Here is a 23,860-nt window from a genome sequence, read left to right on the forward strand (position 1 = left end):
TGACCTACAGGGATGTGAGAACTGAAACAAATCGGTCTGATGTTTGTGCTTTCCCTCTATTGTGTTTGTGAATGATGCAAGCAGGCGATACCAAACATGCTTCAGTCTAATTCTTGCCCAATTCAGAAAATGGCATTCATCATTTAAAATCCAGATATAGCGAGTTAAGTATTCAGGTATTTCCAAACTCCCAGACGAACGAACACAAAGACACACATGTCAACGTATAGCGTGATGTAAACATAAGGTTTATTGCAAATGTGCAGTCGTATCCAAACAAAAACACCATCGTGAACACCTGTTAACGTGGATACAGTACAGCAACAACACCGTTATCTTTACAAAACACACAGAAAACTTTCGCACTAGCTAACACTAGCCATCTCTCTGTGAACTTTGACACGTGGTCCTGCTTTGCTCAGCTCCTGTTGTTTTTGGAGAGGAAAAGAAAGAAAAAAAAATCGTCTTTGGTAGCTAGAAAAACAACAACAACAACAGAGCTCAGTGTGGAAGTGAGTTCCTTTCTCTCTCTCTTACTAAAGGACAGGCACTGGTGTCATGCCATCGTTTCTTAGGGGTTTTCTTGAAGTTTTCCAAGCAATAGCAGAGACCACCAACTGTACGATGCTGCTTTAAAAAAAACTAAAAATTTTAAAAATCATCATCAGGAGTGCATCTGCAGCAGCGAGGAGTACAGCCGTCTGCTCACTCAAACCTCTGGACCTTTCTGGTTCTTATGTACATTGTAGTAAGGAGAGCTAGGCAGACATGGTGGGCAGATTAACCCCTTCCTCCCTCCCTCCGCAAGTATACAAAAACAACTTTAAAGTCCACTGTACAATGCTTCCTATTTTACAAAACGGCTGATTTGTTTTAGAATCAGAAACATTAAAAAAAAAAAAAAACATGACATAGCAAAATTATTTGCCCCGGCAAAGCCCCAACTGCAGACGACACAAGAATATATTGAGGATGAATCAGGTACAGTTTACTGATCAGTCCCACAGCTCTAACAGGCTACGCTGCCTTTACCACCACCTGTTGCCTTTGCTTATCCTGATTATTCTTGTTATGCTTAAATGAACATGGAGGACACGAGCAAACACGCTGTAGTTACAGGAAATTGAGTCACTCAGTACGTTTCTTGAAGTGTGGAGCTGGAAGTTTGTGAAACTCGTAGGTTGAGATGGGGACAAATCCACACGACGAGGGGCGGCGAGGTGGTGTGTGTGTGTGTGGGAGAGGGGGGAGCTCTCCTTGTTGTTGAGACGTAGAGGACGGTCTCCAACCCGAACTACCCCCCCTACTCCCGCCCCAAACAATCCCAAGTTAGCACCTGCAGGGCCAGCCCGATCAACACCTGCTCGCCCAGCCCTCTGTGGAGCAAAGGGTGCTGGGAAGAAGGGTACGGCATGGCAGGGAGAGACCCCCTCTGTCTGAAAGCAAGCGCTCGGTGGCGTACGGTCGGCCCGCTCTCTACTCTTGGCGCTTTTGTCTACAAAGAGAGAGACTAAGACATAGAGTCAAACTGGACCAGGAGACAGGCCTGGAGACCTCGCCAGTCAAGAGCATCTCAAGTTCTTAATTGTGCTTATCAATGTCAGCAGTTCTTACGCGACTCATTGATCGTGTACAGCCCCGATTGCATCTCCTTCACCGTCTTGGGAAGGGCTCTCGGCGGCAGCAATTTTTCTAACGCGTACGTTAAAAAACGGAGGTCCATTGCGGTAAAGAGACAGTGGCTCTGCCCGCCCCAAGGCAGAGCCACTTATACAGCAGAGCCAGTGCTGAGGGTGCAGGGCAGATGGTGCTGCTGGTGCTGGTGGTGCTCCGGGTTCACCTGGGTGGTCTGATTGTCCAGGGACAACAGGGCGTCCGCCGGGATGCGGGACTGGAACTTCTCCAGCTGCTCCGGACTGGCAAGGTTCTTCAGGAGGTTGTTCTCCCGCTCCAGCTGGTTGTTCTTCTCTGCCAGCTCTTTGATCTGCTCTTTGAGGATTTCCACCTCCTCGCGTACTGCATACATCAGGTGGTTCTTGACAAGATCCTGCCACAGCAAAGGAGATGGGATCCGTTTAGAATCTTTTAAGCATATTTACACGACCATTAAAGTGCATTGGTTTACATTTCTAAGCCTCTGAATGCACAGATATGTTGCATCTGCGACTCAACTACGTATTCAATAACTATGCAGAGAACATTTCTTATCGCCATCTTTCTTGTGGACTTCCTGTCATCATCTTTTGCGCTATACACATCCAATATCCTGCAGTAGCTTCTGCTGCATTATCAAAACAGCCACTTCCCAGAGCTGTATAGGGCCTCTGGATTTACACTATGAATGTGTACGTTCTACGAGTCCTTCTACAAGATAAGCAAAAGACATCTGCATCATCTATAAAACTCAATGCATGCAGTATTTCCTTTACTTACCATTGCTTGTTCGATCTTGTTGTCAATGGCCACAACGCTAGCACCAGAGGCACTGCAGGAGAGAAGGGAAAAGGCCATAAATTAACGGATCACAACAATAGCTTCCGCTTTCAGTGCCCAAAAGACATCCACATTTATACTCGGATTCGTGTCAACACAAGTTAATAACGGTGGTGGTGATTTACCAGAAAGCTTCCAAAACCGAAAGGAAAAGCTATTATTTAGTTGTTATCTAAGCGTTAATGCTTTGTGCACATTGGTGCGATTTATTACGTCAGATTTGCTTTATGTTTGAGATTACAGTGGTTACGGTGCAAAGCACGTTTGTAATATGTAACAAAAAAAACACGCAAGCATCGTTTTTATGCGTTTGTTGATTATAAATTACACATCCGCGCATTTATTTTGCATGACTGCGCAAATTAGGACGCACTACCTGCAGGCCTGCGTCAGAAACAACGAACGGCGCATCTGCTGCATAAATAACAAAATGGTGCGTTCAGGTAAACGGGCGGAGTGTCGATTATTTACCTGTTGTCAAGTTTGACCGACACGACGTCTCCCCCGAGTAGCGAGGAGAAGAAAGAGATGGAGAAGTTGTGTAGCTCGTAGACTGCCACCTCCATTGGCGATTTGGCAAACATCTCCGTGCTCATATCGAGTACCAGACTCGTTTGGAAAATACTTCTCGCCACGTTTGCGGTGTCAAAGGTTTACAAATCCGTGTTACTTTCGGCTTAAATCACCGATACTGACAGGCGGAGCGCAGTACAGTCGGTGATGTGAGCTTCGTTTGGTTTAACTGAGGCAGTCTGATGCTATTTCTGCCACCGGCTCCTTTATAGACGGGCCGCCTCTGATGCCGGATGACGCGTGCATATCATTATGCAAATGAGTTCATGGGTCGATTCTGTGGTGCCTTCCCGTGTTGCAGGAAAAAATGGGTACCACTACACGACCCAGTGTGGTAAATAATTAGTCGGGGGCGCACAAAGATAAGATAAGACTGGACTATTTTATCGTTAAGGAATTTTTTTGTGAGAAGTTGCTCAAGCAGCGCATACTACAAAACAATGATGAAACATAACAAATACGAGTCAAACTGTATATATATGACTTAATATGGATAAAGTGCAGACAATGTTTATTGTTGTAAAGCAGAGGTACAGTGATTTATGGTTCACTGTCAGAAATGAATACTTAGTAGAGCAGCACACACACTAATTACACATTCATTAAGTTGTAAATGCAGGTATGCAATGGCATATGTTAGTGAACTAAGTAATGAAGTAGCTTTCTGCAAACGGTTTGTTGATAAAATAGCTAATGGGGTTGTGTCTATGATTACCTGATATCCACAATAATAACGTAAAAAAGTAAATACACAAAAAAGATTCAGTGCCGCTGATGTTGTTCATATAGCTCTGAATATTTTGTGCATCTCTATGTTCATTTGACTACTTTGTTTGGTCTTTTATTGCATATCTAGGGTGTTTAATTTTGTGTGCCTGATTTTTTGTTGTATACTTCCATTTATGATCTGCCTAATATGATGATCCTTGTTACTCACACAGTTCAGAATAGTACCTGAAATTCACTGCATGTGTGTGATATTGCTACCAGCTGTATTGTTTGTGCATGCATTGTATTGTAAGTATATGATACGCCTGGTTTTCCTCATCCAGACTGTAAAAGAAACTAACCAATATTTTTTTTATAGGTAAAACAAGAACCACATTAATTCACAAAACTCTGCATTTTACTACGGCCTATCACGAATAAACAAACGTTAGAAACTCGGAATTACGACCTGAGTAAGAGCAGTGAAGGCAGCGTGACGTTTGCCCTGCCTGTGATCCTTCCCGCTCACACATTATCACTGTATTTGACTGTAGCCCGCAGAAGCAAATAACAAAGAACAGCGATAACATACAACAAAACAAGATCCTGGTTAGGATTAGACTGGGAGAGTTATATTTTTGATAATAAAAAATGCATTTAACTAACAATAGTTCAACAATCAATTTGGTCACCAGAAACGTAGCAAAACAACATTTACTAAATGTTGTGATGTTATTCAGGAAGGTAAAAATGTATTTAACAAATCCAAATTCACAAGGGGCATTTTTAATTATTGTTATTACTTTTAAGTATTCTTCGGTTTCTAACGTGGACAGAATACATGTTGACAACATAAAAGCCGGTAGATTGAAACATACTGTCCATTGTGACGTTTCAACAATTATGAGCACGTTTTGTTCTGTGCATTATGTGTTATTGTGCAGCTGCGTGCAATAACAGGAGCTATTGCACCATGGCCCTCACCGGCTTGATATATAGGTACTTTTCCATTCTTTCTCCTGGTAAATTTCCCCTCACAACTCTATCGACCTCTAGCGGTAAACACGTGTAACATCCCGACCCATTAATGACATTATTGACGGTCAGGATTGTGTTCCCGGACTCGGTGTTTATCTAGGAATTTTCCGTGCTCCTTACCCCACTTCTTAGTAAAAACATTTCAGGATGTTTTCCCCTGTATACAGACACACACAAAGGATAGTCTATTCATCTATATATGCATCTATCCATCTATCTAACATAATTGCAGTCCAGCATAATTACAATATTAGGGATAAGTATTTGTTTTTACTCCGTAGCACCACTCTGTATTTAGCATCACTATCTAACAATGTGTCTCCTCATTTGACAGACATATACCAGTCTGGCTCAGGGAAATGAGACGCTGTGCTCTTGTTTATGACCCTCCTGCACTCCAGATAAGCTTTTGAACTCTCATGTGACACAACCACACCGACTCTACTACTTCACTAGGTAATAAACAGTTTGCGGGGCTGAGCCGACCACAGAGGACACACAGAGCGTGCACTTTCTGTCATCTTTTTGTTTCCCCAACCAAGTACCTGTCGTGCTTCTCAGCTGTCGTGTTACGTTCAATGTCACACTTCTCTGATTCAGTGCGGTGGATTAGCCAATTTATTAAATATTATCCAACCATCACATTTCTTCAAGTACACAAAATAGCTGCCATGAAAATTCTCTGCTGTCTTATCTGAAGGTTTACAGCTAAACATAAATCCTATGACCTCTAACTTCCTCTCTTTTTATATATTATAGTTTAGTATATAGCCTACTACAAAATGAACATGTTTTTGCATCATGAAAACGATCATTTCCAAACTACAACATTTCCATTTGCATCTGTTTGTTAATGTTCCTGCTTCACAGTACACATTTACAGTGAGATCATGCAGCACAACACAAGAGGCTAGATTTAAACTTACACTGCTAACCTAGTAGGGGCTCAAATTTTTTGTTCTGTGTATGTAACAAAATGTCTCGGTATGTGGATTAGAACTGTCGAAAAAAGAGCTCTGTTATGCAACTAAACAATTAGAGTGGAAAAGGTGACTTCAGGTCGGCCTAACAACGGTAAGCAGAAAGCACACAGACTGCATATTAGCACCCGTAGCGCTTGTCGTCTCAGATTTCGTGCCGTGACAGTACTGCTGCCAGGTTTAATATCAGGCCCTGTTGCGGTGATGAGTGGCTGGTGAATTACCCCGGCCCACTGTGATAGCCCACAGTGGAGTCACGCCGATTGTACGTGGCTCCCTAGGGCTGCAGAGATAGAAACCACAAACAGCAGGAACCTTTTCGGCACCGTTCAAGTGTCTAACGAGCCGCGTGCACTGAGGCGGAGACTATTGCTGGAGCATCCCTGTTGCTTAATGCACAACTTAATCCCGCTCTAATCCAAGATGGGTCAACGAGAACCACATCGCCTTTCCAGACATTTGTTCCATCCTGCCTATCAACACTTACTGCACTGTTGTATGTCTGCACAAACACAAACTGGCTGACCATCTTTTGTGCGTGCCATGTTCAGTGAGTCACTCTGAGGCTGGGCGCCTTCATCAGATGTCGTCTGCACCAGAGCCAACCCGCGTTATATAATACTCTGATTCATCTGCACCACACATCCCATGGCTAAAAAAAAGTTACGGCACCTCCCCAACAGCCCAACCTTGTTCTGAGGATAAGTTTTTGGCTTTTCTGCGATGAGTCAAATTCGGGATGCACACAGCAAAGCACTATGGCATAAAACCCTGGTTACTGCGACCATAGAAATCCTCTACTATCAATTTCACATCATCTGTTCTTTTTACTGGGTTTCATCTGCACTCTCATATATTACAAATGCTCGGCATGTACGTGGATGAGGGAACACACGCAGCCGCCGTCGGCTACAGCCCAGTGGCTTTCCCAGAGGAAGATGTCAGTGTGGACCGCAGGATGGGTTACAATCGATGAATTCTGAGCACTCCGCATGCACAGGGACACCCAGGGGCGCTCGTTATTATCGCATCACCCATAGGTCCCCTCTGTCCTTTGGACGTGCTCGTGAAGTTTTTCAATAAATTTCCCAGGCTGACTCCAAGCAACTGGGACTGCCGATGCATTTATCATGTGATATCTGGCATCTTGCATGATTGTCAAAGGGTAAAACGTTTCCTGTCCCGACGCAAATGTGGAACAATTAATCACAGACCTCATATATTATTCATGTATCTGTTCTATTATATTGGTGTAAATTTCCGTCCAAGATATGAGCTGGAAAGACGTGCAGGGGATGATTGTTACCCAAAGGCTGGTAGAGAGATCTCCCCCCTGTCGCTGCCTCCAGTGTGAACACAATGAGCAGCAATGTTCCTCTCACTTTGCTCTATGTATCAAGTGACACCATCAACTAATACCCCCAAAAGATAATTCAAAACAAAATGATAAAGGTTTACGTCGCGCCTCCGCCTAATCAGAGTGAGAATGAAGAATTTCTTGCGACTTCTCAGACAAGTGTTGCATTGAGAGCCATTACTTCACCGTCCACTATCCTTCATCCTCTCATGAAGTGACCTCCAACTACAGCATTCGCTTTCCTTCCACCCTGACTTACCGCTGATCAGGCCTCTTGAACAGACTGGGTGAGTAAGGGGGTGAGTAGCTCATTGGTCTCTCAGGATGGCCGAAGTGCTGGTAGTGGCAGCAGAACCTCTGGGGCGGCTCGGCCAGGCGCAGGGCGCACATCATCCTGGGAGATGGTGGTTTAACCCAGACAGGGGCCACCTCCCTGGGACGCGAGTGAGACTGTCCCATCCTCGGCTCGCGAATGAATACGAGAGGGGGAGACGTTCAAGAGGCAAGAGAGGCTTTGACGCTTTGCTCGCTATTGTGTCGCGTGTTCTCATCAAGTGCGTTCTCAAAGCACAAAGGGACAATCGGGCACTTGTGACACCTCTGGACGCGCAGCTGTAATCTGTAGGCGCCATGCTCAGAGTGGGACTTGTGATGTGGATTCAGTGGATAGATCCACAATAAAAAGCAATAAAGTGTCCTGAAATAGTTTTATTTAATCGTTTTATCTCTGTAATGCGGGAATCTCTTGGCAATCAAAGCAAAGGATGCTTTTCTCAAAGCCCCTGAAGGGAATAATCAGCACATCTGACTCTTAAACTCAGTCTATCAGGTTTAATATGTGTAATAAAACTCCATATAACTTTCATATCTTTGACCAGGCGCTTCAAGGTCAGCATCATATTCTTAACAGTGTGTACAAGATGATGTGTTAAGAATTTTTACCAAAAATTAGTGCTTGCGGCATTGTGTGTGTTTGTGTCAAAACTCATTATGTAACATCGTAGATTACATGAGGAGTTTTCATAACCCGCTAAACAATGAAGTATCTGATGAAGCAACTGATCGTGTTCCTTGTGAAGGTGTAACAGCGAAGCCAAGATACTCTCACCATGATTAATTACAGGCTGCTGTCGCATTTGGCAGGTTGGCATTAATTCCATATCCAATATCTAATTTATTTTCTTGGCATGTTGAGAGTTTGGAAATTGAATTCTGTGTTTAAGTGTCAGTGATACATAGGAAGTCATGTTAACCAGTTTCTGCATTTTGTCTTTTCCAATAAGGCTTTTAATGCTGTTATGTGATCTTCACCTTAGGGGTGTGTGTAATTCAATTTGTAATATTTGCTCACAATACAAGATTTCATGCTGTCATCTTCCAGAAGCAACTCGGATAACAAGAGAACGATTAACTAAACCTCATGGGGTCAAAACCTGTCTGCCTGTCTGTCTGCCTACATATCATGGCTAGTTAGACTGTGGTTGTATCGGACTTGCCGGGTTAATAGGGGTCATGACCTTCGCTATCGATCATTTCCTTTTCTTCCTGATAGTGGCGATGTAGAAACTGCTTTTTGTTAACAGCAATTAAAGCGATTTATCCGTGCCTTTGTTTTAAGCATACTTGTAAAAGCACTCAAGAGGAAACATCCATTCATTATACCACAATAAACTCACATTAAACTCCCTTCCACGTATGGATTATTCTGCTGATGCAACTCAACAGCAATGTGGTATAGATTATCATAACGTTTGCCCCTGCTTTGCTTCGTCAGCCTGCAGCTCAGCTGAGCAGGCTTGCGCAACACTAGACAGAATCCATGGATTATATTGGACATTTTAAAATCATCATGTTAGAATCTGGAACACTTAATTCTCAATGTAGTAAGATCAGAGCAATGTCACGAAGCCCTATCAAGCCATTTGTGAGTGCGTGCAAGCTTTCATTTACAATCTTTGCTTCTCCTCTAAGAATTCATCTGCACTAACTTAACTCGTTTGCTCCAAATGTAGGGATTTAAACTGCAGATTTCTAAAGCTCTCAACTTGAATATGACATCACAGCCATTGTGTCCGTGTTTTTCTGCAGTTGATTGCCGACCAGTGAACCAGTAAGCGGTGTAACTACATATCCTCAGACAGTGACCAGCATCTCACACACACTATTGCTGACGCTGTCTGTGCAAACATAGACACACACACACACAAGAGCACAGCCATGTACTCACAGTTAAGATGGGGAATGACAGTGAAATGGATATTTGCCAAAGAAGAAGAAGGAGGAAAACTCAATGTGATTTTTGCTTTGTTATTTGATTTCATAATGATCTAATTTGCAGTCAACAGATTCAGGTCGTTTCAGTTTCAGAATGAGGCCTACTTTCATGTTAAGACCTCATGACTGCTAGGAATTATTATTATGCTCTTTCCATTCCATAGAGAAAACATACAGAGTTCAATTACATTAAGCTGTAGCTAAAGTTTGCATTACTGTAGCAGATAGTGTTATATGGTTTTTGTTATGCTGCTAACAAGGCTGGAGTCTTTGTGTGTTCTGGCACAGGGCTGAGATGCGGCATGACTGGGACAGCTTTAGGCTTTAATGTCAAGATTTACCTCATGTTGTGAGAATGTCCAGGCTAAATTTACTGGGAAGATACTGGAATAGATTACAGACCTAGCAGGGTGTAAAAGGGTCAAAGTTGACTTCACTCTTGTCAGCCTCAGTCAGTATGGCTCTTGGTCTGAATGCGGTGAGTGGTCACTCAACCTGCTCTGTGGATGCTGCACAGAAGGTCAAAGGTGTCCTCTGGACTCTCCATGTGGCGGTAAATAGCTCTGAACTTTGTTATTTCACAATTGACTTGGTACGGGTCACTTAGTTTACAACAGACCTGAGTGTAAGATTGTCAAAGTGCTCATTTTCCCCCCTTTGTAGTCTACTTAGACACACACACCGCAACTTGAAATACCCGTCAGAGGTCAAAATAGCACTGTGGAACATTTAAAACAGCTTTGGGTGATAGCAAATGAATTTGACTTTGGATCCAAAACACACTGAGAGGCGATAGGTGTCGTTTTGTGTAACGCATACACCGTCAAATTGTGTCGCCGAACAAAAGGTTATAGAGTTCAATGCCATCTGCTTGCTTGTGTACCTCAGCTGTCTCTGTGTGTGTGTGTGTGTGTGTGTGTGTGTGTGTGTGTGTGTGTATGCAAGTGTGTGTGTCAACTCTCACTCCCCTCCAGCTATGGAATGCTGACATCGAACTGATGGGAACATAGTGCACCGATATTCATCACAAGACTCCTCTGACAGTGAGACATGCAAGCTTACTATAGTGTGTGTGTGTGTGCGTGTCTGAAGTCGACTAAAGGCGAATCAAAGTGTGACAAAACTATTTGCTTGCAGCGTTTTCTGTTTCATCTGTGAAGAAACTTAAACTAAATCGTTACGCCAAGTGATTTTTCACCTTCGATGTACAGCACATAGTGGATTCTACAGAGGACATATGGTAGAGAGAGGCACAAACTTAGTGGGAAATCACTTCCGATATATAGGGCACATTTTGTTCCTCTGGGGTGGAAAAAAAAGAGAAAAGTAATGACAGGAAGCATTGGAGACAGGACAGAATGTTTTGTGGGAGGTGTGGTAATAATTTTGAGCATTCACTGGTATTTACTACTATTGTTCAATTATTTACTGCTATTTTACATTCAAACATTGTAAAGAAATGTTTGAAGTGCATTGTAAAGAAATGCTTTGCCCTTAAATGAACAAAAAATTTGATGGTTTAAGGTGGAATAAGAAAGAAAGGGGAAAATAGCATATTTCTTATTCCTCACGCCTGTTTTCTTGATTAAGGTTAAGAGGGTATATATAGGTTTTCTTTCTACAATGCTTTCCCACAGACCAATCAGAGTCTGATATTGCATTTGAACAGCCAATCAGATCCAATGTAACGTGTTCTTGGCTTGAAATGTATTCAATCAAAAAGTTACATCACTGGTTGCAGTGAAAGGAAGGGATGGAAAAGAACCAGAATCTTCATTCAGCTTCAACCATCTTCCCTGACCATCAGTCCAAGCCTCACATCTTGCCCCAGCTGTGCATGCAGCTGTGTGACCTGAGTCATCAGCAAGTGGGAGAACACTTAAGGGAGTCAGACCACAATGAGCCGCCCCCCCAGTGTGTGTGTTTGCACTTGTTGCTTTTCTGTGCGTGTTAGTGTTTGCCTGTGTGTATGTGACGGCGTGCGTTGAGGCACAGACTGGGATGCGTGCGGTCCCGACGTCCATCTGGCCTCGTCAGCAATATCTGGATCTGACTGGATGATCAGCGCCCCGCTAACTCTCCCTGTCGGTGTCATCCAAACACTGAATCTTTCCCACAGACCCCTGCAGGCTCGTCTGCTGAGCACTCAAGCCAATCCTGTGTCACCTGCGACATGACGATGGCGCAACGACTACGTTCCCACGCTTGATCTGAGACAAGTCATTGGCGGTCACTGTAGCAGGAAAGTGCAGGGACAAAAGAAGGAGAATATAAAAAGCCACATCAGCAGTAAAATCTATATGTATACAGAGTGTGTGGGTCAGATCTCTGTAGTGGTGACTGTTTAACAATCCACATTATTTTTCTGTCACTACAGGGTTCACGCCCCCTGTTTGTGTTTGAACTTGGGCCGACTATTCTCCTCTCCATCAAGCCTCGATTTATGGGAGAGCGCTGTCGAGAACTTTGAATGCCACAGCCAGTGCATCTGTGCAGACACACATCAAGGAAAGTTTAGTTCATATGTAAATATGCACATAAATCCAGCCAACCTTTACAGTATTAAAACCATTCACTGGGGAAAGCCACCTTTACGCTCTTTCAAAGGGTGAATCCCGATATAATTCAAAGTGCAGCTGGGGAATAGTGCGACTCTGAGCTCATGTATATTCAGCGGCCTGTATAACTCTCTCCAGCCTCAGAATGGCATCGTAGATTAAAACCATTCAACTTTGTAGCAACAAAGAACCACAAGAGCGAACGTTCTGTGCAGTCCGGCAGAGGGGGAGAGCAGATTCGCACGCAAAAACACAGACCAAGGCTTTAGCTTGAGAGAACATCGTGTCCAAAAATGTTTCCTCAGCCTGTGTGCATGGTGAGGATCCCCTACTGTTGAGAGGCCAAGACAGACAAGGACTGGGCCAGATGTGAAAGGGCCACCGAGCCAACCTCTGTTAAGACTGAGCGTGCTGCAGCTTAATGGAAGTAAAGGTTCAAGAAACATTAATGAGGGAGTGCAATTAAAGCAGCCACATCTCCTTAAAGAGTGAAACCAAAATGTATATCCAGATGTTGACCACCCTTGTTGAATCTGTAAACACACATTTGCGCTATAAATGCGTATTACATCAAGATTCTTCACTGCTAATTTGAAGAAATTTAATGAGGAGTTATTTGTGTTAATTACAGGCTAGTAGAGAGCAGTAATTGTAGCTTAAAGGATTTTTATCTACAGTATCATGTGTCATACACAAACTGAGGAGGAGCATTAAATGTTTCAATTGCTCAATCATGTATAAAACAACATGACTGCAATAACTGGTTGTACTACATCATTAAGTGTGGCATCAGAATTTCTATTTCTGTTTCTTTTATAGTCTTCTTAGATTGTGTCGATAGTCATTATCATATGTCTTATTCCAAAGCAATAACCTTGAGATAATGTGACGCCAATAATTTCTTATTGATATCGTTATTCGCATGTGTTTGCATGTTCATCTGCACGTATCTGTGTGTTTGCTGATTTGTTCACGAGGGATACACTCGGGTCATAATCTAGGTTTATATCTTTATTATAGGTTTAATTGGTGTCTAGGCTCTCCCACACCTGCATGGAAAAAATATTATCTTGTACTCTTCAGTAAAATAAGTTCATCCTGTCCCACTGCCATGCTGGATTAGTGGGGCAGTGTCTCACGCTATATAATCGGCGTAGCTGGAAGTGGTTCACGTGTTGCAGCAAGATTTATGGTTCCCAATAGGGCTCCCTGGCTGCCTGTAAGTAAGGTATGTTATATTATATCAGTGTACAGAACACTAATGTAAGTCTTACTCAACCATACAGATGCATACATGCTGACATTTACATCAGGCATGACATTAAAAATAGCAGGTTGGACGATTACGATTTACTCCATCGACTTCTACAGTCAATGCTCTAAAACAGATTGATATATTTTTGAAGGTTTCAGTTTCCAGTTCATCCTCCATGTCAGGCCGCATGGGGGAAACTTTGTGAAACCATATTGGACTCTGCTTACTGTTTATGGCTTAAGTCAGCTCAGCAGGGTTCATATTGTGCTACAGCAGCCCTGTTTCAGGATGTGAATCAGAGAAGGGAAGGATCTCCATGAAATGCTGCGGCGCGGTCCAAGTACAACTGAGAACATTTTCTGCTACCCAGCACGGCACTAGTCCTGGCTAAGAGTGTGTGTAAGTGGCTGTTTGGGGAGTTGACAGGAACCCCAGCCTATCCTGCCGTCAAATATGTGCAGCCAAACCGCTGGCACAAACACTTGTAAGCTTCGCTGATTGGTCATCGGAGCCGTTGTCGGTCACGGTTTCACTGGCAGAACACGCAGCAGGAAACGTTCACCGACAACTTCAGGATGTTTAAAGTCAAACTCTTAAAATGTGACAAAGGTGTTGTGATGGAGCATCTAAAAACAGGTGTCCTCAATGTGGCAACACAGGTTATCTGTTGGATACACTCGGATTTGTTATTACCTTTGAGCTATGAGTGTTCCTCTGAGAAATTTAAGGATGTCTCGACTTGTAATAGGATTCTTCTTGACAGTAACATTCATCAGCTTGTCCTTAAGCATCCTGTTTTGAAACGAATGGTAATGTGTGTCGCTTGGAGCTGCTTGGCAGGTTTTTTCAGGGACTATGTAGCCCCTAAGCTTGATTATAAATGTGATTTTCACAAGTAGAGCATTCCCGGCAGCAGAGAATTGGCAGTTCCACTTCTCAGCTCTCCCCAGAAACAAACAGGAAATACTTCCACTCAAAGCAACTCTTCAACTTGCTGTTGCTCAAAGTACACAAGACAAATAGTCTTTTCTAGATGTCCCTTTCCTGGTCTCTAAGCTGCACAGGAGAGTAAGCAAACCCTATCTGCCATTCCAGTCATTGTATAAAGGCTCAGGTAAACAATGTAGGCTAAATTGCTCTGCCTCTAACGTGTACCCGAAGAGTCCAAAGTTCAGTTTTGAAACCACGCACGTATCTGGTTTCTGTTTTGCATGCAGACACAGCACAGGTACACAGTGGCACGCCCACACTCGCAGGGGTGTGCATTTGAGCGTGAACGCTAAACAACACTGAGGGTTTGGCTCACATAGAGAAGAGAAAAAAAAAAAGCCTTCACAGAGAGCAACAACATGCAGAGAAGGACATGCATATTTAAAGGCATCGGTGCATAAAGACAAACACGCGCACCAAAGCGTACAGTACAGACACACACATGCAACACTGTCTCCTATTTTTCTTTCTGTCCGTACGTGTAGTCTTACAGCGTCTGGCAGGCGAACCCTCACATTCCTCAGAGGCCGATACAGAGAAACCAACGTGATACTGACAAACGCTGTGAGCTCTTCTTACGCCGGCATTAAATACCCATTAGAAAAGAGAGGAGCGGAGATTGAGGAAAGGGCAAACGGGCTCTCCTGTTAGACCCAATAGTGTGAGAAAGTGTCTGAGATCTGCAGGTAGAAAAGACAAAGGTGAAGAGGCTGACGCAGAATCTCTGTACAGATCTGGCCCGAAAATTGAGGAAGACGTGCGTAAGAGCCTTGTATTGTTTTGGAGATGGGAGAGATTTGCCCACGTTGGCAGCGTTCAGCAGCCAGTAAGCTGTCACCTTATCTTGATGCTTGAGTTCAGACAAGGTTCCCACCACTGCCATGGCACGGCTCTGGCTCCGGATCAGCGCAACAAATGCTGGTCCACGTAAAAATACGCATACAGGTGTATTCCTGTGAAACCTGTTAAAAACCGTCCTGGGGATTTAAGGCAACGGGAGTCGGCAACAGTTTTGGTAGAGGTCAGACAGGTCAAACGCTAAGGCATCGCACTCTGTATCAGTGTACTGATCCGGCGTAGTCTTGGCTCCAACCCCGCAATAACAAAAGAGCAGGCAGGAGCACATCATGACTCCATTCAACTTGACGTGTGTGTATAAAAAGAGGATGTGCATGTGCTTGTCGGTGTGTTTATAGGTGAGGATCCCTATAGTGGAGCGTAAAGGTTAAGTTGCTGTGTTGTTGGGATTACAACATCATGTCAGGTGCAGATTCATAAGTAGGTCATGGTATCACTTTGCCCCTAATTGTCTTGGATCAATGTCGCGTTGCTCATCTTTCAGAGCTCCATCTAGATATGTCATGACGATAAATCAAATCTTTATTATATTATTGTGTCTGATAAACTTAATCCACCTAATCTACTTTTTTATCACAGTAAATTTCACTCAGAAATGAAAGTAAAATGATGGGGGAAGTATTAAAAGATGTGCAGAACTGAAACATACTCGGTTATTTTCACGTCACCACACCCACTGGAGTCCTCACGATCTAAACACACAGACACAGACACACACACACACACACACACACAATTTGCTTCTGTTTCTTTGTTCCCTGGCTCCGTTTCACCTTCGCTCTTGTTTAATGAATGTGGTGTTTCCTTTGGCGAGGTTGTAATTACGCTTCATCCTCAGAGGAAGCAGCGCAGCTCTTCCCGTAACGTAGCTGACAAACCTCTATAACTTCACTAAGCCTCAAAAAGTAGCTTTGTTGCGACCCTGACATGTATTTGCAGGCGCGTCATCACTAACTGCTCATTTCAGCCACGTCAGCTTCTCGTCTCTTGTCTGCCACCTTGTGCACGTTTCCTTGCTGTGCTCTGCTGTGTTTGTCTTCGTCTTTGGTTTCTCCTCTCTCTCTTTTTTTTTTCTTCTTCTCCGTCTCGTCTGCTCTCTCCCGGGCAGTGATTGTTATTCCTATTCATTCACGGCATCTGTGTGAAACAGTAAATCTTATCTGACAGACGTGTTTCTGTACCGCCTCATTCTGCCCTGCAGGTAATTATCCTGTCTATGACCTGCCTCGCCGTACTCCTCTTTCCAAGCACAAACGTATCTCTTATTGCCACAGATGAGGCCTATTCATCTCAATAGAAAACAATAGCGTGCATTTTAATTTGGAAGTGTGTACTGCATATAGTGAAGATATACAGTAGGAGGGGTTGGCCTGTCCGCAATGTATCTGAGATAAATAACACCATGATGCTGCCCTGCCATGCATTTCCATGGTGTTGTTGTGCTGCAATAACAGAGGTGTTTCTAATGTTTTATCCAACCGATTGCATTTACATAAGAGGGGGCAGAATATTCAACATAATGCCGAACAATACATCACCACTAGTGAATAAGAATATGTGGAACCACAGAGTTGAATCACTAAGCCAGGTAGGATTTAGGAAGGTTTTACGGCACGGCTGGTGTGCTGGATTGCATAAGTGTACCTAATAAAGCGAGAAGTCAGTGTAAACACGCCGTGCAGAAACTTGTTAGTGTTTTTAAAATAGCCGAATGAAAGAACATTGCACCATTTGTGCAACGAATCACATGCACAAAATATATATCCCTGTTTGAATGTGTGTGTATGCTTTTGTGTTTGTGTCGGGATATTTAGGATCTACTGTAGATTGTAATCAGATATTTTTGGCATATTGAAGTCATGGAAGTGCTCCCTGTAAGATAGGCACATTTCCTCACACATGCAGCTAACCACAGCCTGCAGTAATGTTTCCTCTTTTTGATGAAAAGTACACTGCAATCATCTGTACTCTGACTGTAAAATGTGTGTTTTTTTGTGTGTTTAAGCCCACGACGACAAACAATTGTTAATCAAACACGGAGGGACCATGGAGCAGGCACGCAAAGTAACAAAGTAATGCCAAGTGCTCCCGTATCACCTTTCCTCACTGCACAGTTCACCAGATACTGTATGTCTGAGCGCAGCAGCCCGAGGACAACCCTCTGCTTTGTGTTAGAGTCTGAACGGAGCGCCACCAAACACCAAAACAGGAAAATACAAAAATGAGGAAGAGAAAAGTAGAGGAGGGGAAAGAGGGAGGGGGGGAGGGAGGAGAGGGCTTTCACAGCTGTTGTTAGGCAGTGTTTCCTCTGATAGAAAGGCGCTGGCTGTACTCCCAGTTCTTGAGGTAAACTGTCAGAAAAAACAAACATTGTTACCTTGAAATGGGTTGACGGGATACCGGTGTGTGTGAGAGAGTCTCGTTGTGCCCAAGACGTACGTTTGTTTACACTTTGCCCTATCCATGACATCATCATATACGTATAGATTCACCACTGAAAATCTACTTTAAACCAAGTCTCCTTTATGATTCTGGTGCAGAGTTTCCTTGCTGCAGCAGTATTCAGGATATCGACAGTAGGAAATGTGGACAGTAGAAACATGAAATATCTCCACCCCAAACCAGCGTGTGTGGTTTTTAATTTTGCAGACGTTGCTCAATGTTAAGTAACTTTGCTGAGATCCACAGAATGTATTAGCCTCTTACTGTGGGATCAAGGTGATGAGAGGAATCTAAGACTTTAATCTGTCCTGATGTCCACATTGTCTTTGTCACAGAGTGTACCAGTGGCTCATCACAATCTGTCTCCTGTATCCATACTTCACACGTGTGAGTAGGAAGTGAACACTGGTGAACTATTTTACAAAGTAAACGGCAGTACAAGATGTCAAGGTTGACGTATTTTGTATTCTAAAGAAGGCTTTTATCTGTTTTAATAAAATGCAAATGCTTTTTAAAGATGTCAACTTGCGAGTTTAAGTGAGAGACTCACCAGAGCAGCTTAGCAATGAGTGTTTTCAATGTGATGGCCTAGATATTGCCACTTAATATTGCAGGGACACACACACACACACGCACTCACGGGACAAGTGCTGCCTTGTCTGAATCTGATATCTCCGGCTCAAAGCTTATTTCAATATGAATAGGAGGAAATATCTTGGTTCTCGTTCCCTTTTTTCTCCTTTTCTCCGCTCCTTGTTGGCTGTCATAGAATAACAGCCAGGGACTTTGTTTTTTATCAGGGTGTTTCTCTCAACTTCCCACTGATATGAGCTACAATAGCATCCTTTTCCTCCAGAGTGCTGTGAAGTTGGCCGGCACATAAAAAGAACTGTGCAAATACACTCCTCACTCGTACCGCTCAGTCACTCTGATAACCGCGCATTCATGCCGAACCCATGATCCTCCTGACAAAATCCCGCCTGTGTTTTGCCAACATTTCCACACTGTTGTGTCTGTTTGTTATGTAACTCCGGCTGAGAACAGGACTCTGTCTCGGAATCAAAGGGAGCAGTCAGATGTTGCGGAGAAGCTCATCGGATTATTCCCGCTTGAATTATCAGGCCTCTCACCTTTAGACTCCAAACACAGGATGAAGCTGGATTTACACTCAATGCAGCGCTATTATAGATGTTAACCTGTAATAAATACAGATTGACCACATCTCTAACCAAATGAATGGAAACAAATGATCTTTCTTGGCATCTTTCTTAGATTTGTTGTAGATGCATTTCAGATAAACCACCGCCTTCATTTAAACTTTTTATTCAGCACCCAAAGATCTAAATGTACATCGTAATGCAAGTGGAAAGAGCAAAGTTTCGTAAGACTATTCTGGAAGTGTCGCAACCGTTTCCTCCCACACTGTGCCCGCTTATGTGGCATCAGCCCGCGGCACAACAAATTCAACTATCTCAAAGGGCAAGGAATTGGCAAATACTTCAGGGACATAGTGAACAAGTGTGTGGAGCTGGAGAGACATTTGTGTACGTATGAATTAAGTACTGAAAGCCGATGGATCAGTCAATCCAATGCAAGGGGGCCCGGCATTGAAAAAGCCATTTCAGTGATTTTTTCAGTGAGATGGTCGAGTTACACAACATTTCTGTGGAATTCATTTCATCTGCATCGACGACGCTGCCGCCACAATGCCAGACTTGTTACTTGTGACCTTTGGGTGCTCAGCTGGTCCTTTAAAGGTGAACAGCAGGTGAAGTCAGTCAGTCTTGTTGTGATCGACTTCAGCTCTTCCAAGGCAAACGATCCCAAAGAAAGAAAAACCTCCTGAACTCCAGCCGACTTTCAAGCCCACTGCCCAAAAGAATTTAAGGGTCGTGACCTCTGCTGTTACACAACTTTCTCTCTTTTTCATCTCCTTCTCTCTCTTTGCTGCCACTTCCCCTTTTTGACACCTTGAATTCCTAACACAAATCTTGTGACTGAGAGACAGAGGGTAGCCTGTATAGAATCTGTGTGTGTGTGTGTGTGTGTGTGTGTGTGTGTGTGTGTGTGTGTGTGTGTGTGTGTGTGTGTGTGTGTGTGTGTGTGTGTGTGTGTGTGTGTGCTTATGCATGTGTGATGTGTGACTGTATGTATGAACGCACTTGAGTAGATGTGAACCGAGTCAAAAAGGGATAAAGAGAGGGAAAGTGTGAGGGAGAGATGGAGGCATGTGGCCAGAGAGTCAAGTTCACGGCCACTGAGCTGGAAGGCATTTCACCTCTCAGCTTCTCCAATTCTGACTCACTGGTGGGCAGTAAGCTGGCATTTATCCTCTGAGAGTCATTCACACCGCGGGGCTGTAACTCCACTCATCACCTCTTGCAATTCTGTCCTAATGTCTCCAGCATAGAGTCAATTCCAATTGCAGAGCAGCTTGCACCTCTAATGACCGTCGGGTGGCTGCCGTGCCGACACAAGGAGTCACCTGGCCCGAGGTGTGAACGACTCTCGGAGGACAACTGCTCGGTTTAACTGCCCCACACTGACTCATGGCTGATGGAGCTAATTGAATGAGAGGTCCAACGTCTTCATTACCCAAAACCCCCACGGACGAGGGCAGGAGGAGGTTCTTGCATTCCTCCCACAGTCTTGGCAGCAGGCTTGACGGGTTCTAAGGCCCAACATCAGAGCGCCGCAGCTTTGCTCCAGAGGCATGTGCGTGTTTTCAGAGGGCCGCTGTCGAGCCTCAGCCCAGACTGTGTAAACAGCGCACAGAGCAAACATAATGATGATCTGTGACTCATTTCTCTCCATGACACCAGTCTGGAAGGAATGCAAAAACAGGTCATTTAATGTCACTGCTGCTAATTGCTGGGCCTGATGGCACCGTAGGATGGCATGAGGCGGACTAATCCATCACATTCAACCCTGTCCACTCCATGGTACAGCTGCCTCTGTGCAAGCAGGGACAAAAAGACAGACGCCAAGTTCTTGGACAGGATGCATCTTGTTATTTTCGCTCATTTAACTGTGCTCCGACTCGCTCTTTCTTTCTCTGTCTTTCTCGCTCTCACTCACTCACTGCTGGGGAATGGCCAGTAACAATCCCTGACTGAAGCTTGGCAGAAACTTTCACTTTCCTCCCTTCTCTCTCTCTCTCTTTCTCTCTCTCTCGCTCCCTCAGGCTGCCGTCGCCTGCCACAGAGCAGAGGCATCCAGACTAAGAAAAAGAGTTTGGCAGAACAAATTCACCTTTTCATTTCCATCCTTGCTGCCTGGCAGTGCAACCCAACCGGTGCTCAGTTAGGCACATTCTCCTGCTCGGGCCCCAGAGAGTAAAACTGGCTGTAAAAGACATCAATTATAAACAAATATATTCAGCCCAACCTGCACTGTTGTTGTTGTTGATTGCATTCCTTCTTTTTTTCCTTCCAGCAATACTCTCTTTTCACTTTTATTTGCCAATATACAGCCGTGCTTTTTAATTAAGATTGACATATGCCATATCATTTAATGCTCAGGAAGAAGACAAATTCTGGATCTGTATTTGCTGGTAAAAAAAAAAAAAAAAGTCGGTAGAGTCCTAGGCTGTGGAAGCAAACAGGAAACCAAACTCAGTGCAGTGAGTTTGCAGAGTTCACAGGGATTTGCCAGTAGTTTGGCCTTTTCAAGCATTCATGCTGGAAACTGCAATTCATCGCGACAGTTACATAACATAGACCTCGCTTTGCCCTAAACCCTTCAGAATATATTTGACCTTCCCAGAGGGGATTTATGTTACTTGGGTAGGAGAAGTGATAGTCAGAGTCTACAGCACACATCAGGTATGCTGACGCTCTGGTTGAGGTTCAGAGGTTGATCATTATGTTATTATGTTAATATGTCTGATGAAAGGAAGAGCAGGTTTCCCAACATGAACTCCACCCATTGTCACACCTTGAGAACTAAACGTGAAGTCTTGTTTGTCACTTGTCACAAGTCTTTCCCATCCTCTTGATATTGTGCAAAGGGTAACTTTGATGTTGTAACTGTGTGACAGAACAAAGAAGTGCTTCCAGGCAATGAGTGGGTGTGTTTAGATGACAGATCATATATGAGGATGTAACTGGATTGAATGTGAAGCACCAGGCAAGCAGGTTTAGGCTTTAATGTATACAGATCCAATCATCCTGCTCCTTCATTCATCTTGTTACCTAACTCATTACCATCGCTGCCCGACGCATGACAGGCGAGGCATGTTTGGGAAATTTCGAGGGCACTTAAATTGTACGTCCAAATCCAGAGCTCAAAAGTTGTTTACCGACTAACAGAGGAGCAGTCAGAGAGGAAAAAAACACACACACACACCAACTGCACATGTCCAGTAACTGCAAAATACAGGGTGTCATCGCTCCTCAAGCTGCTGTAACCTTTACTGTGTGTCGGAAAATGTGGCAACATGACAACATGACAACATGACAACATGATAGACAGAAAGAATAAGGAGTCGCCGCAACTTTCCTTTCCCACAGACTCGTGGAGTACTTGCTTACTTTCTTCTTGGTGATGAGCTGTGGCTAAAGTGTGTGTGATACCACCTCCAATGCCTTGTCAGAGTACAGATACAGTACCTCACACACACCAAAAAATATGTGTGTGACTATATGTATGTTTGTGCGTATGTGTACTTTAGGAATTTCGCAGGAGGGTGTGAAGTTTGTGGCATTGGGCTAAAATAGACGAGACTCATTTCAATACTCCTCTTCTCTTTCCAGTGTGTGTGTGTGTGTGTGTGTGTGTGTGCGTGTGTGCGCGCGCTCTCAGGGTACATCATGTACCCTACCTGCTTGTGAATATTGCCCAGGGAGAAGAAGATAGTTAATGATAGGCTCACTTCACAAAGCGCTGCCTGGTTGCATTGTGTAACAAACTATTGTGGCAAAAATCTGATTCTGTGTGAGAAAAATAGCATGTGGGGATTATGAAACCCAACAAAAGCCGAAAAGGATCAGAACCACGGTCAGGATGCAGCCAAGCAAACGTTAATATCTACCACAATCTCATCCAACATCTTCATATTTCTCTTCTAGTTTGTCCGCATAGAGACTCAGTGGAACGTCTGATTATGCAAGGAGCAGAGCCGTGTGTTTCCCATGCGTCTACAGATGGATACGCTAATAAAAATTCCTGTTTCCATTCCAGATCTACTGTACTTCACCTCGACCAAAGTTGAGCTTGAACCGCATTCTTCCTCCTCGTACAGAATTAGGAAAGAAAATTGGAAAGACTGGAAATCCCATGCACATGAATATAGCACAATATAATAATAACACTGCTCTGGTTACACATTCACTGATTGTAGCTTTACTGGAATACAAATCCTTTCTGTTATCTGAATAAAATGCGTGAGTGAGTGTTATCAGGTGAAAGCTAGAGGGGAAAAAGGAGAAACCACATGGCATTAATCCTTAATGTCAGACATTACAATGAATATGTGAAGAGTGTAATCACAAAATATTGACTGTTTGCATGGCTATTATTCATCGCTCTTTTGTGTTCCCAGGTCAAGTACTGGACAGAGAGAGAGAGAGAGTGTGTGTGTGTGTGTGATGGCAAGTGTTGACAGGCAAGCCTTTTATCTAAATAGGCGCCATAGCCGTGGTCCAAACTGATAAGGCAGTAGGCAGTAGTCATGGCCACCCTAAAGCTCTCCACTCAGACTTATATAAGAGCGGACCGCTGCCAAATAGAACGAGTGAGATAGAGAGATGGAGAGAGATAGAGAGACAGAGAGAGAGATAGAGAGAGAGATAGAGATAGAGAGAGAGAGAGGGAAAGAGAGAGAGAGACTTGCACAAATGTGTAGTATGAGAGGAGAAGCCTTTTTCCTGCCTTTTTCCTGCCTTTTTCGTCTTTTCAAGTATTCACAAAATCGTTTTTCCTGAGAATGTTTTTGTTGTCTTTGCTTCCATCCGCGGCGTCGTCCCTGTTTGCAGTCTCCAAAGCTGCCAAACTGCTGTCTGCACTCGTCCGTCCTGAGGTGGGGCGGAGTCGCTCCTTTTCATGGATCAGTTTCAGGAATTTGTACCCAGCCTGCGAGTTGCATTAGCGTGACAAAGTTTGGCCTGGGCACACATCATTTTTCGTTAAACTACAGTGATATTCTGAACCAATATAACTTCATGGATTCAGTTTTATCCCTGTTATTTACAATATAAAAAATGCTAGTTTAAAAGTTAAATATAGGCACTTTTTCTTTTGTACATTTGTCTCTTTTACACACATTCAGTGATTCTAATCTTATTCCTTGCTATTAACAGATGACAGGTTTGCTAGATTGATGGGTTAAATCCCT

At 43.7% G+C, this 23,860-nt stretch overlaps 1 protein-coding gene across 2 annotated transcripts in view; it reads right to left on the reverse strand.

Moving 5' to 3' along the window:
• Nucleotides 1-227: 227 nt before the first annotated feature.
• tsc22d3 (TSC22 domain family, member 3) overlaps nt 228-23,860 on the reverse strand; it is a 29,722-nt gene continuing 6,089 nt past the window's right edge. The window contains exons 1-3 of one of the 2 annotated variants that reach the window (XM_076159581.1): nt 2,965-3,270; nt 2,434-2,485; nt 228-2,047 (exon numbers count right to left, since the gene is read on the reverse strand). In XM_076159581.1, coding sequence (XP_076015696.1) covers nt 1,769-2,047; nt 2,434-2,485; nt 2,965-3,089 — 456 coding nt within the window. In that variant the 5' untranslated portion in view covers nt 3,090-3,270 and the 3' untranslated portion in view covers nt 228-1,768. Of the gene's footprint in view, nt 2,048-2,433; nt 2,486-2,964; nt 3,271-23,860 lie in introns of those variants that run through there. The other variant, XM_076159580.1, reaches the window with a different exon arrangement.

This window comes from Genypterus blacodes, unplaced genomic scaffold, assembly GCF_046128005.1.
Source record: "Genypterus blacodes isolate CSIRO-AG114 ecotype Tasmania unplaced genomic scaffold, CSIRO-AGI_Gbla_v1 ptg000098l_1, whole genome shotgun sequence".
In the NCBI taxonomy this organism is placed as follows: Eukaryota; Metazoa; Chordata; class Actinopteri; order Ophidiiformes; family Ophidiidae; genus Genypterus; species Genypterus blacodes.